At 42.8% G+C, this 15,069-nt stretch overlaps 2 protein-coding genes across 2 annotated transcripts in view; one reads left to right on the plus strand and one right to left on the minus strand.

Annotated features, from left to right (window-relative positions):
- The window catches only part of wnt5b (wingless-type MMTV integration site family, member 5b), a 51,140-nt gene that overhangs the window by 13,215 nt on the left and 22,856 nt on the right, over window positions 1-15,069 (plus strand). The gene's annotated exons all lie outside the window — the stretch shown is intronic.
- Window positions 1,931-14,346, minus strand: fbxl14b (F-box and leucine-rich repeat protein 14b). Its single transcript, XM_054800941.1, has one exon. The coding sequence runs from the start codon at window positions 13,759-13,761 to the stop codon at window positions 12,559-12,561; it is 1,203 nt and encodes a 400-aa protein (XP_054656916.1). The 5' UTR covers window positions 13,762-14,346; the 3' UTR covers window positions 1,931-12,558.

The following is a 15,069-nucleotide window of genomic DNA, read 5'->3' on the forward strand; positions in this document are numbered from 1 at the left end:
CTGCATGCAAAAATAGAAAAGCAAGTCTACATGCACCCCTACTGTGTTGACTGTGCTATTATTTTAATGACGTACTGTTATTAAACCCCATAAGTTGGACTGACTTGAAGTTTCTCACACAGCCCAACGCGCTCTACACTATAACTTTACAGTGTTTTGACGAATCACCAAGAAATTTGGAACACACCTTTATGGGACTGACAAGTACATGTGTGTGAAATTTGAGCAAGATTGGTTAAAAAACATGGTTGTTATCAAGCAAAATGTCTTAGCAACTAAGTTTTCATAATTGTATAAAAGGAAGAAAAGCAAAATTTCAAAGTAAAAGACTGTGCAAAACACACAAAATGAATACTGACTCGGCATCGGTGAGTGCCTGGGGTTTGTTCTCCAGAGAGAAGATGATAATTGCGTGCTTTGATATGTGTGAGTGACAGGGACAGCGTCTTTTTACCGTCCGTATTGTTGCAGAATCTTGTGTTATACAGTATATACAGTATTCCACAAGTAATTGGTAAATCCATCCATCCATTTTCTTTACCGCTTGTCCTCTTTAGGGTCACAGGGGCATGCTGGAGCCTATCCCAGCTGACTTTGGGCGACAGACGGGGTACACCCTGGACTGGTCGCCAGCCAATCGCAGGGCACATATAGACAAACAACCATTCACACTCACATTCACACCTATGGACAATTTAGAGTCGCCAATTAACCTAACATGCATGTTTTTTTTGGAATGTGGGGAGAACATGCAAACTCCACACAGAAAATGCCCATGGGAGAATCGAACCCAGGTCTTCCCGACCTCCAGGCTGTTACTGTGTTGGCTACATGCTAACCACTAGACTATTCATGAATAGATGGTATTGGATGGTATCTATTTTTGTTAATATATTTGGGTGTCTGAGAAGGATTAATTGGATTTACATGATTTCCTATGAGAAAAATTGCCTCGGTTTTTGTATGTTTCAATTTGTGTTAAAGAAAACTGAAGTACCACTGCATTACATGTATGCCAGCTCCTCTTCCAAAGCATTTTGAGCGCAAACCATAGGGGGCACCACACAAATGTGCCATTATGTTTGCAATACAGTTCTTGTGTTGTACCTCATTAGATGTGTGCAGTGTGTTTTATGCATTTTTCACCATGTATTGTGCAAAAATCCTTTTCAGAAAGGATCTTGTGTCGTCCTGACACACAACCAGGTTACGATGACATTGCAAGCGAGCCTTGTGTAACACAGGCCAACCATCACGGAGGCATAAACTAACAATATGCCTAATGGCTCCATCTTTGTGCTTATGCATCCGTAGATGCTTGTGTTTACATATTAAGAAAAAGAAGCGCCTTTGTCACATGACCTGCATTTGTTTGTTTGCATTTGCATGTGAACAACGTGTTTGAATGGCTGTGAACACGGACACACGGAGCGTGCTGCATTCATAGTGGTTATTCCTTTTGTCAAGGCCCATTTGTATGTAAATGCGCATCCCGAGATGACGGGAAAGGACAGTAATGCGTGTTGAGAAGGCAAAATGTAGATGCAAACACACACAAATATGGAGGGGAGATGTGCAGAAAAAGTGCAGGCAGGGAGAGAAAGAAAGAGGATAGGCAAGCTCAGCAAAAGGGAGGAGGAAGAGGAGGAGGAGGCTGATTTTGACAGCTCGCAGCCATGACAGCAGCAGAAGGTGGGCTCTGTGTGTGTGTGTCTGCACATACACACAAAAAACCCAAAGACAGGAAAAGTTTCCCATTCAGCGGGTATATTTACGTAAAATAAAAGAAATACATGCCTGTACGCTAACATGTAGCCACAACATTTGGTACACTGTATTTTGTCATAATGTGAGTGTAGTTGCTCTACCTAGTGGAAATCTGGTGCATTACATGTCCAGTGTGTGCCTAATGAAATGGCTACTGGGTGTGCATTATTGTGTGTTTTTTTTTTTTTTTTTTTTTTTTGCTCTCATGGGCGTTAACAATGTTCCCTCCATGTCCCTTGTGTCCAAGCACAGGCGAATCAAGTGAACCGTGTAGTGTGTGTGAGTGTGTCGGGGCTTATGTGCCAAACCAGATCAATATGAGCTGATCAATAGGAGAAGACAGCTAGAAGGACCATGGGGACATACACACACACCTGCTGCAGACACACACACACACACACACACACACACCTCTTTGTATTCCAGCCTCAGCCTCTTTTCCACCTTCAGTGTGTCTTTCATATCTGGCTTTTTCTTCCTCACACATTTATTATAACGATTTGACTTTTTTCCATGTATTCGTTTGTTGTTTTGTACGGTAAAAACCAGGACTGAGGAGGGTCTAATGTGCAAAAATACAGAAGGAGAGTTAAATGCAGACTTAGGCTTAGAAATCCTACTTGCAGCCTCGTACTGTCAAAATATTCAAGATCTGTTTCCCTTTCAGTACGTTTTTTTTTCCCTCCATCTGGGGAAAACAAGTGTGCCACATTTTAAGCAGCAAAAAGGAGGAAAGTTTTGTCTTTGTTGGAAACGTGAATGACATGTCGAGGCCGCCGCTTGGCGACATCAACATCACACGCTGGCGTATGAAGCGGCTCTTCCACTGACTCTGATGGCTGCTTTTTTTTTCTTCCCCAATCAAATATTCAGCAGCGAGAGCCGTTGTGTGGTTGGGAATGAAGTCAGAAGGCCTTATAGTTTGAAATGAAACATTTATTCTGCTCTAGCAAAAGTGCCTTTTAAGTGTAACAACAATACACTCACAGCGACCCAAGATTAGCTACATCCTACAGTACAGATCCCCGCTTTCTCGTGGGTTATGTTCCAGAACCACTACCAAATGGTGAAAAACTGTGAGTAATCAACATCTTATTTTTAAAACACACACCCCCACCCCCAAACCTGCAATAAAAGTGACTTGTAATTATTAGATTACATTCACGCCAGAACCCTCCCCATCTCTCTTCAGTTGCCGTGGTTCAGCCATGGCCAAATCCAGGTTTAAGCCCTAAATATGTCTCATACACTTAATAAACACCTTTTAAAGTACAAAATGTAGACTGATGTACTCGCTACTAATCGGTGATAATGTAAGATGATTCATGAATAGATGGTATCGGATTTACGGTGTAGCCTTTAGCCTGGTCGCCAGGCTAGCGCTAGAGGCACTCCAAGCCACGTCTGCATAATCCACACTGCTTGCCTGTTGTACTTCCAGTCACGACATATACGATACATTAACTTGTGTTCACCTCACTCCAAGCTTTGACTGCCGAAGCTGGTGCTTCCATAGTGTCTCAGCACACAACTACAGTATGGTGCGTTCAAGGAGCACCAAACAGAACGCGAAATCTCAACGCTTGATGAAAAAAACATTATCAGCGAAGCGTGTAGACATAAATGTAAATATTGTGGGTTTTCTAACAGTGGTATGCTGTGCTAACCATAACCTGCATTAACACGTATTTCTACATTATTACGACTTATGGTGAATGAGATGTTTTCTGGGGGAAGAATGGCGAAAAAAAATACCTACCAAAATTTTGCAGGGACCCACTGTAATGTTATGCCATCATGTGCGTGCGTGAAATCTAATAATCGGAACACTGTGAGCCAACAATCGACACAAACACATACATAACAGGATACCAACAACAACACTGCAAGTCAGTCTGTAATTACGGTTGGCAGTTCTGATTGTCAATAAGCCTTTTTTTAACTGGATCTTGAATGTATGACGTGTTTTGATTTCTAATGGCTATGGGCGTGAGGTTGCACTGAGTGGCAGCTCGAATGCAGAAAGCTGTTTGTCCTAATACACTTTTTCGAAATGGAATAATGCAATCTCCCCTCTCAGCGCCTCTTGCTCTGCTAGGAACAGCTGTTCGGATGTTGACAAACTGTTGAAGAGGAGGAGATGATAAACCGTTTTATAAATGAAACAGAGATTTGATCATTTCAAAGTAAAAAAACTGTGCAAAACACACAAAATGAATACAGACTCACCATCGGTGAGAGCCTGGAGTTTGATTTCCAGAAAGAAGAGGACAATAGCGTGCTTTTTAATGCATGTGTGTGATAGGGGAGCGTCTTTTTATCAGTACAGTATACACTGTGCAGTATTGCACAAGTAATTGGACAGTAATGGCAACGATGTCTTCAGCGCCATTGTGTAAAGTTCTGGATAGTTCCTTTTAACTTTAATCCAGAATAACGGAAAAATGAACTTGGTCTTGATGGCATTACCATTCCTGGAAACCATATAGCTTTTGCCATTGTACTTATCAATATTATTACTCCTGTATTATATATTTATTTCCTGTATGTATATATTTGAAAGGCTCTGCTTCTTCCTACTCCTTTTTGAGCTTCCTCAGCGTAACTTGTTGAGCATGTTTGAAACATGTAAACCATTGTCGTCATTTTTGGCGTTTTTTTCAGCGGCCTCTGTGAGAAAGCTTGTTTGCCTCTTAGTAGTTTGTCTCTTCATGTGCGCAATGGACAACAAACATTTTTTTTTAAATGGACACACATTTACATTTCATTTGGTATGGTTGTTTACAAAAATAACAAGCTAAAATAAAAAAAGGTGTCAATTAATGCCACAGCTGGTGGTTGCAGACCCCTGTTCTAATGCATTTGCTTCAATCATTCATTAATGATGATGTCACCTTACAATCAGGATGATATCATTATTACACCTTTGCAATAATGTGTGATGCTTGAAATGTGAGGTGAAAAAAATCTTTTTTTACCTCCTCCATACATCTCTTGTGAGGAAACACAGCTCATTACCTTGCTGAGGAATGTGCAGCAAAGGTGTCTGAGTGCGTGTGTGTGTGTTGAAAATAATTAGCTGGTCTGCTGAGCAGCTGAGAGAAGCAGCAGGATTTTTTTTCCTGCATAAAGTTTTAATATGAGTGCATATTCTGTGCCAAACTTTACCTCAGAACTGTGTGTGTGTGTGTGTGTGTGTGCGTGTGTGTGTATCGGTGCCCTTATGGCATTTTAACATGGCTAGCCGACTTCTCGCAGCTCACAGTCAAAGTGACTCACAGATTCCTCTCCTTCCCCTCTCTCTTTCTTCCTTCACTTTTCAGATTGTGCCTTGCTTCTCTTTTCCCTGGCCTAAAATAAAGGTGCCTGACATGTATCTTTATCCAGATTCTCACCAAAATGTGTTCTTTAACCATGTCCCTCCCCTCTACCGATTGTTTTGCTAGTTTGTCCAACAATCCTGCAAGCAAATAAACGTACGAGTGACTCTGAAATCAACAACTATGAAATGTTTGACTATTGACCCTTTGGAGACCAGGGTTGGGCATTTTTACATACTTTTATGTTTACCTCTATTTTGCAACTGAAAAACTGTTTATCTTGCCTCTGTCGGTTGCCTTTTTCTCGGTGCAACCTCCCATTCATCATTTTGACGTAGTGTACTAACATATTGGGTTGAAAATAACCCCAATACCTAAAATCAGAGTCGGGAAAATGTAGGATTCTTTGTGTATAAATGTCTAACGTGTATAATGAAACCTTCTTATAACTTAGAATGCGAATCTAAACTGTATCATTCAAAAAATCACATAGTTATTGTAATAATTGTTTACCTTAAAAGCCAGGCCAGACCTCCAACAGTTAAAAACTATGTACACCCAAAATGATGTGTCCCCATCCAAGAAAAAGAATGTGTGCACCTTAAGAACACTGAATATAACATCCTTGATCATCCAGAGCAGTGGTGTCCAAATTGCGGCCTGTGGGCCATTTGGGGCCCGCGGCTGTTTTTTTGTTGCTTTTTTTTCTTGGCCCGCAACACATTCTAGAAATATAATTTAACAAGAAAACTAAAAAAACAATGAAAAATGGAAAAAGTTGTTATCTGGTGATAAAAACAAAGAAAGAAAGCAGAAGAAAAAAGTCATAATATTATGAGAAACAAACAAAGCACCAAATAAAGTGGTAATGTTTGGAAGATTTTATTGTGGAAAAAGTTCTAATGTTACGAGAATAAAGTCAAAATATTAAAATAAAGTCATAATATTCCGAAAAGAAAATTTACAAGTAGAAAGTTGAAATAGTTGGAAGAAAAAAATCAGCAGAAATGTAATTTTACGAGAATAAAGTCTAAATATTAAGAGAAAAAAAATCAAAACTTTTATGAGAATAAACTATTCTATATATTATGAAGAAAAATAATGGCATTGTAGTAGCATAGAGATGAAATATTACTATTATTTTTTTAGTCATAATTTTTCAATAAACAGACAAAACAAAATCTACACGTAGTTGTCATTTTTGGAAAATGAGGTGGGGGAAAAAGTTATAATGTTATGGGAATAAAGTCATAATATTCCGAAAATAAATTTGACAAAGATTATTTAAGAACATAGTTCAAATATTTTTTTTTAAAAAAACAGCAAAAATTGGGGAAAAAAAGACCGGAAAAAATGTTCTGCGTCTGTGAGGTCAAAGACTCCTGAGAGGTAAAAGCTACATTGCGACTTAAAGCATGGATTGTACTGCTTATTATGTGTATTATGTAGTATAGACTGTGCAACAACAAATGTGAAAGACCCCAACACGGTCGCCCACCCCCTTCTGTCCCAAGGGGGGCGTCCAGGGACTTCAAAGCGGCGTCTACTGCACCCTGGCGACACCTCACCACCAGGTGCCGACAAGAGAGGAGGAGGAGGAGGAGGAGTAGGAGGGTAGGGACTGAACAAGGTAAGAAAGAAAGAAAGAAAGAAGTTTTGGGAGAGGTGAGGAACACTAAAGAAGCAGAGCCAAAAATGGAGTAGGCAGACATCACGGCAGACAGAAAGCTGGAGCCACAAACGAGAGAATTTTAGTGGGGGGTGGGTTGTTGGGGGGGTCAGTCGCATGGGACCGCTAATGCCCCCTCACCCCCAAATTCCCTCCCACTGCTTTGTTGTCAAGAGCCCCAATTCCTTCCTTTTTTAATGGTGAACTGCTCCTTTAATGATGAGCAGTAAAAGTCTCTCTTCCTCCCTCGCCTGACAGGAAGTGAGACGCAGCTACCAACACGCCACAAAGTTCAAACAGCAGCATTTTACTCCATGAAAAAACTTTATTTTACAGGTTTTTCTCTGCACCCCACAAAACTGTGAGGCCTTTTGTCTAATTTGGGGTCTTTGCTGGCTTTTTTCAATTAGCCTCTGTCAGTCAACGCAGATAGGCAGCCTGTGTGTGTGTGTGTGTTACGTTTTTAAACTCATGCTGAGAGCGAGATACGTTTGGTGTAAATCTCTTTTGCTGCACGCTTTTGATCCCGGCAGCACATTTTTGGGAAACGACTGCAAAGCGTGTGATAAAAGGAATAGGAAAGAATAAATTGGAGGATATTTATGTGCTTAGAGGCCTCAAAGACAAGTCTGAAATACTTTAGCTGTCATCGTGATTGGATGTGACTATTTCCTGGCTGTATTCTCATGGATATGGTGTACAAGCGTGTATACGTATTGTTGCCGCATTTGTCTACTTTTATCTCCTCTTTTTTAAAGTATGGTGTGACCTTTTAAGGTTGAGCATGTGAAATATGGAGCCAGCGCCCCCCAGGGGTGATTTGCTTATCTCGGAAGCAGCACGGATGCCTCCCAAAATGCTAAGTAACGCTGCACAAACTGCCGTCGTAAATCTGCCTGACACAAGGGGGAGGCAGAAGTGAGCTGAAGCGGTGCAAATGTGGACCGATTGGATGGACTCAGTGTCTCGGTTTTGCTCGAAGGTGGACACAGCATTAGGTACACCTGCACAATCTAATGACGTCCATCAATAAATGAAGTATATTGGGAACAGCTCCCGGTATGACGGTGGTCAGACAACAGTGAGTGCATTGTTATTAAGATGCATGCAGACCTCCGAGGAGAAACGCATAGCCTTGATCTTGACGTCCTTAAACCTAGAGATTAAAGGTGAAGGAGCTGCATCGGAAGCGCCGCCATTCTTTATTCTGAAACCTTTCTTGCTTGTGGACTGGCAGAATGACGGTAATGCAGAGGTGGCCATTACCTCGATCGCAAGCTACCGGACGATCACGGAGGTAGTTGGGGTCGATCGCATAAACATCACTTTGTAGATGTCATCTGATATCAGTCAGCTGACTTAAGCTCCCCTCCTGATTCGCTATTGCTCCCCCGCGGCAAAGATGAAGTGGTGAACGGACGTCTCAAGCGACACACGCCGATGCAAATTTCATCTTTACTATCCTGATTACGGATAAACTAACTCAGCGGTAAGATGTCTATATCTATAACAAAAGTTATCTATTCACTAGTAGTAGCTAGTTATGTAGAAAAAAAGTGATTTGTTTGATGGCTTTGCTACACATCGTGAACTCCGCTATAGAAATGCGTTGTTTTCTACACTTCCGTCTGTTAAACTGTTATTTCATGATTAATTGGAAAATGTGCCCATTGCTGAAACATTTGTAATATGTTGCCTTGACCTTGGCTGCACTGTCTTTTGCATAATCTATGTCATTTCTTGTATCGGTAATGATGATAGCAAATGCTAATTGGACGTAATACCTGAACTGTGTATCTAATGAACGCAACGTAGTTATTTTGACTGACATATTACCAGTACTCAGGTTATGTACACAACCATTGAGGAATTATGTGTAATTATCTTTATTGCCATATTGAATTGTGAATGATATCAATCACTTTGATTACGTTTAAACTTTGAAGCTGTGAATGTGAAATACTAATGATTAGTATAGTTGTTTCAAAGTTTACCAGTAAGATTTTGTGTTATGTTTTACCGTATAGTAATCGACTTGCAACTTGCATGCTGAAAAAGTGTATGCACCCGTAATATATGTACAACATACATAAGTACTCATATTTATACTGTGGATACAATGGTACCGTGGTTAACGTCTGCCCCGGTTAGCACCTTTTTCACTTCACATCCGAAATTTTTGATAAAATTTTGCCGTGGCTTGCCTTCGCCCACTTTGTAGCATCCAAAATACTATCAAGTTTGTTTATGCCGCCATCTTGGATCACGCAGCCAAACCGAAATCTGGCGATACCTGCATATGATTGTGCAATGCATTGTGGGCCACGGGCGTCATTTTTAAGGACAACAGCGTTTGTTTATATCAGATTTGTTGAGAGATACACGACATAACAAACACATGGACCGCACAAAAGAGAAAGTCGATGGAGCGTACCAAGACAAGGGTGCAAGACCTCAGAATTTTACAGCTTAAAGAGAAGACAGTCGTCATTTCAGAGCTATAGAAATGTGACGGGAGTGGCTTCGTCATCGGCTGCGGTGCACATGCATCTACTCGGGTTCCCACGTAACAGTCTATCAACCCGGGGGCGCATCAAGGGCGACACTCGGTGTTTCTGCCTGTCTCATTTTGCATCCATAGCACTCATTTCTGTTTCCAGGAACAAAACATAACCATTCGAACTTACCGTAGCGTGTTCGCAGCAGCCGGAGTCAAACATGGCACACGTCACCAGAGGCCTTATCCTCGTTGGCACACTACCGCCAGCGGGTTTTTTTTCATTTTCTATATTAAATGGCAAGGTACATTTTTTTTTATTGGTTGTAAAATGTTGATATTTAATTTGATATATTTTTTTACATTTTTGCAAATTGAGGAATTGTATTGCAGCAGAATAATGTGTTTGTTTTTTATTCCAGCAAAACTCGATAAAAGTCATGTTAAATGTTCAGTTGTCCATTTATTTGTCATTTGTAATTAGTTTTCCATAACTTTCTGCATGTAAAACTATAATAATTGTCTCTACAATGTGTTTGTGTTAACATTTGTAGGTGTCTGGAACAGATAAATTGGATTTGCATTATTTTCTATGGGAACATTTGTTTTGGTTAGAGTCCATTTTGGTTGAAGTCGGACCTTCTGGAACATATGAATGATGTTAACCAAGACCCCACTGTATAGTAAATATATGTATTTTCTATATTTACAGTAGGAGCTAATCTTTGGGTCATTTTTTAAAAAGTGAAAAGTGTGAGCACCCCTGCTGTACAATAATGCCACTGCTCTTAAGAAATCAATAGATACAGTAAATAATCCACAAAGTCAAAACCTGAGGTACTGCATGCTCGTTCAAATATAGACGTCATGCAATGAATTGCTCCTCACCCCTTGCACAATATGTCGAGCAGAGGAGAAACTTAGCCACCTTGTCAAGACAGGGATGGCATGCGCAGCATTATAAATAAGGCTACGTGTGTAATAAAAGCACCAGGTATTAACCTGTTCTATGAGAAATGCAGTCGTACCTTAGTTGTAGGGAAAGATGTCCAATGTGTGGCCTGTGAGCCAAATTTGTATTGGCCTGCTGGCGTATCCTCAAATTAAAATGGCTAATTAATACAACATATTATTTGATATTACACTAATAACTATTAGCTTTCTCACTTGTAATGCAAAGCTAAGGTGTGGATGTTTTGTTCAGATAGCTTGGCATATATTGGCCTATATTGGTCTGCCTTTAGCAGCTTTAATGGCCAAAATGTATCAAAGTGGCCCCTCTTTCCCTTTTTTATATGTGGTCCTTGGTGGGAGAAGTTTGGACAAAAAGACAGGGTTGTACAAAGTGCAGCCAGGGGGCCATTCACGATACTGATGCACGCATCAAGCGCTCCTCCCCACTCCCACCTGTTTTATTTGTGCTGGTAATCAAACATAATAGTGACGAGGAGCCGTAAAAGCTGTCATTGCCGTTATTACCCTGCAGAGTTACACGTTCTGGCCTCTGCAATGATGCCACAATCGATACATTCAATACATTCCCCCTCTGGACTGCGGGCCAAGTTAGTTTATGTTGAATATATCGATTCAAAGATACCACAGCGAACAGCAAACATTCTGTCCCTGTGGTCAAGCCCTTTAGAGCCCCAAATCCCCATGGACGCAGTGGCAGGAGAGACACAGGGAATGCCTAAATGCTTTGAATGATGGTGTGGAATGTTAAAAAGGAGTGTGTGTGTGTGTGTGTGTGTGTGTGTGTGTGTGTGTGGCTGTAAGGGGGCAATGGGGGGGGGTGAAAGCAAGGCGAGTGGGGGGTCTTCTGCCTGGCCTAAGATCTGGTATGCGTGACTGAACAAGAGGAGGGAAGAGAGAGAGGAAACCCCCCCCCTCCTCACCAAAAAAACTGCCTTACTAACTTCTAAGGACACACAATGGCTAGTTTGTGTGGGTGTGTATTACTTAAGATGAGAAAAGGAGACATTTACATCCCAATAAAATAAACACTTGAAGTGTATAGATAGCACGTCCAGTCAAAATAATAACAATAATAATAATAAGCTTGTTTTGATTAATTACAAAGGCAGTGCAGCTAAATCAAGGCATCCATTTTGAGTCTGCTCATAAATAATAAAACAACACAACAGATTTTTCCTCTCCTCGCTGATGAAGGAAGGGGTGGGGGACAATGTGAAGGCTGCTTAGTAATAAGAAAATAAATATGCTAATCCTCCAGGATGACACAAAGCACACTGCGTTTTCCTTCATTACATAAATATCTTTAATTGTTTTGCTCGTAAGAATATAAAACAATTTGGGATTCTGCATGTTTCTTAACCTCTTTACAAACACGTAATATACAGTACATTTTTTTCTTTTTTTTTCAAATCCTTAACGTTCATACAGCTTTTTCAGCAGGACGCACACATCCGTATGTTGGTTTTTCAAGCAGGTCATTGCATTACATGAAACACACACTTTGCTGCTGTGTGTAGAAGAAGAAGAAGGAAAAAAAACAACGAGAGATGTGAGCGAGCTTGTAACCCGAGGAGCGGAGAGAGAAAAAGAAAAAATAATCGATTGCTCCTTATTCCAAGCATGTCTGCGCGTGGGTATTTTTATCTGGGGAGGGATGGAGAGAACGAGCAGGAGGAGAAGGAAGAAGAGAACATCCCTCCTCCTCCATTTAAAACAAAACAAAACAAAACAAAACAAAAAAAACATGGAACCCTGATTTGTTTCAATCAATAAAAGAGGGTAAAAAAATATGTAAATCACTTCAATTTGAAGCAACATTCACTGACGTTTGTCCCCAGCAGGACCCCCTCCCCACTTTACCAAAAAATACCTGAAGCTTGGTGTGTGTGTGTGTGTGTGTGTGTGCGTTAAAAGTTTGTTTGCATAATGCATTTAGGGGGAATGTGATGCTGTTTGTGTCAATTAACAAAAAGGTAGTTTAGAATGTGTCCCATTCTGCTCATGGAGGGAGGAGGGAAGGACGGGGGAGGGGCAACATGCACACACACAGTCCCTCTAGGCACATTTTCTCCCAGTCTCATTCTGGTTTTCCGTCTTTTCCCACTTACGAGGTAGCCGAATATTGGGTTTTTTAGGCTGTGGCTCCAAATGAGACCAGTTTAGGTGACTCCTTATCAGTAAGCACTACCGGATGTGACAAGTAACTCAAATTAGTCAACGAAAACCTGGGAGAAACACACAGTCACACAGTAGGGGGGATGCAGGTTGGCCGCCCCCCCCCCTCCCCCCCCCCCCCCCCTCCCCTTGCCCCGTCTTTAGACCAACTCCAATCACCTGACTTTCTCACTCTCTGTCATCTGCCAGAGTCCCAGGTTGAGCACTTTAAGGCAGGGGAGCTGCGTGATCCTCTCCAGCCCCCTTTTGGTGATCTTGGTACATCCATACAGGTCAATGCCCGCCAGCTGGGTCAGGTGGTCGGCGATGAGCTCCAGCCCCTTGTCGGTGATGCGCACGCACTGGCCGATGTTGAGTGTCCGCAGCTCGTGCATCTGCCGCACCATGCGGTTGATGCCGTCATCCGAGATGTGGCACGAGCACAGCGACAGCGACTTGAGCTGGTACAGCCCCTGGGCGATGTATGCCAACGTCTGGTCGCCGATCTTGTCGCAGAAAGACACATCCAGGCCCAAGAGCCGCAGGGTGCCCATGGCCAGGTGCATGGCGCCCGTGTCACTGATGTTGTCGCAGGAGCGCAGGTTGAGGCTCCACAAGGAGGTCATGTGGGAGAGGTGGATCATGCCGGCATCCGAGATGCCACCACAGAAGCTCAAGTTGAGGACCCTCAGCTTGGTTAGCCCCTTGGATATGTGCTTTAGGGACAGGTCTGTCAGTTTCTGGCAGTCCTGGAGGGTCAGGTACTCGAGGCTCAGGCAGCCCTTGGCGGCGTTGTGGGTCATGCCGGCCAAGTGTTCAATGCCCACATCCGAGACGTGCCGGCAGGACCTCAAGTTGAGGCTCTTGAGTCGGTGGAGGCCCCACGCAATCAGCAGCAACCCTGTGTTGGTGATGTTGCTGCAGCCTCCAAGCTCCAGCACCTCCAAGTTCTTCAGGTATTTGGCTATCTGACCCAGGCTGCAGTCGGTGATCTGCTTGCAGAGACTCAGGTTCAACACCCTCAGGGACGGGATCTCCTGCACAAACGCGTGCCCCAGACCGTTGTCTGTGAGGTTGTAGCAGCCTGAGAGGTTGAGGGACTCGATGTTGGGCATTCCCTGGATCACATAGCTCAGGCTGCGGCGGAGGGACAGAATCTGGACCCTCCGAATGCCCCTGGCCTGGAGACTCGGGAACAGGGAGGGATTGGCCCGGCGGAGGTGCAGCTTGGCCTCCACCCCTCTCCACACCGACTTGTGGTAGGATGCGTCCCTCCAAGCGACGCACACTTGGGCTACCCTGCCTTTGTCCCTCACGTCCAGATAGCTGAAAATCATGGCCAAAATTTCCGGGAAGAGGCACGAAATGTGCGTCTCCATTGTTTTTCAAAACCCAGGCATATAAGAATTATTACTCCACACCCCCACGGCTGAGAAAACAAGCACCCCCTTCTCTTTAAATTATGCAAAAAGTAGCAACAGTCCCTGTTATCCCGAAAAGACGCGTCTTGTTTTCTGTTCTTTCCTCACCCTGAAAGTGCGCACAATGAGCCAACTCTCTTCAGCCCGGTGTGCTGCCGCAATCACAGTCACATGCATTCAAAAAAGAAAGCAAAAATAGCCCCAAAAAGCGTTTATTCCTGCCTCCGCCAAGAAAGAGGAAGGAGAAGGAGGAGGAGGAGGAGAGGAGGAATCGGCGTCAATCCTTCCCCTCGCTCTCTCTCTCTCTCTCTCTTCCTCCCTCACTCACACGACGCTTCCTTGTTGTATTCTCGCCGCAAAAAGGCGTCCTCTCTCGGCCGAGCGCGGATCCAGACGGTCGTGCATTTCAGAGGCGGAAAGTAGAAGTCGGAGCAACACTACCGGTTGGAAGTACTTCCATGGCGGGGGGGAGGACGACAGTTCGAGGGAGGCGAGGGGCGTCCTGCACTCCAGCCTTTGTCTGCTCTTTTCAAACCGTCTTGGCACGGACCCCGGCACTCTGCACGCATTGGAGGGGTGCACCAAAATGTCTATATCAACATAACCGCTTTAAAACTTGTTTCCACAACACATAACAATACTAGGACTTGTTTTTATTGTGGGTACCATACTATGATATCCATGTTAACGTTTTATAACTACAACGGAGCGTAATTCTCTTGTTATTCCGTGTTGCTCACTCTTCCCGCATGTCAGGCAAGTTGGTACGTCCCGCCTCAGCTGGAACGGTGCGAACAGTTTCCCTTGGAAACCAACTTCTTACCATTCAGTTCACTCTGGGCTTTAACCCTTTGAGTGGACCACACAGGAAACAGCAAAGTCAACTGAAGTCTATTCACTTGCCTTACTTGGCTGACACCTTTTGTACTTTCTGTTTTAAATCTGGCTCTTTTGTGGCACTTGCAGGGAAATCCTCTTTCAAAAAAACGTCCATAGAGCAGACTACGGTAGAATCCATTGTGTGGATAAAACAGTGTATTTGTCTTTTATATGTAACTTTTTTTCTTCAGTAACAGTTTACATCCAAATACAGAAATGATACAAAACCAAGAACACATAAAACAAATGCAACTGGGAAATGCTGCAAATTAAAAATGCTGCTATCACACAAACACTCCGGGATTTAAAAAAAAATGCAAATGAAAAATGCTGCAAATGCCCAAAACACTCACAAACCTGCAAAGCAACTGCATGAAAGAAATGCTG

This window comes from Dunckerocampus dactyliophorus, chromosome 15, assembly GCF_027744805.1.
Source record: "Dunckerocampus dactyliophorus isolate RoL2022-P2 chromosome 15, RoL_Ddac_1.1, whole genome shotgun sequence".
Lineage (NCBI taxonomy): Eukaryota > Metazoa > Chordata > Actinopteri > Syngnathiformes > Syngnathidae > Dunckerocampus > Dunckerocampus dactyliophorus.

Excerpts from the sequence above, each read along its gene's own strand:
- fbxl14b (XM_054800941.1), bottom strand. The coding sequence starts at position 13,761 with ATGGAGACGCACATTTCGTGCCTCTTCCCGGAAATTTTGGCCATGATT.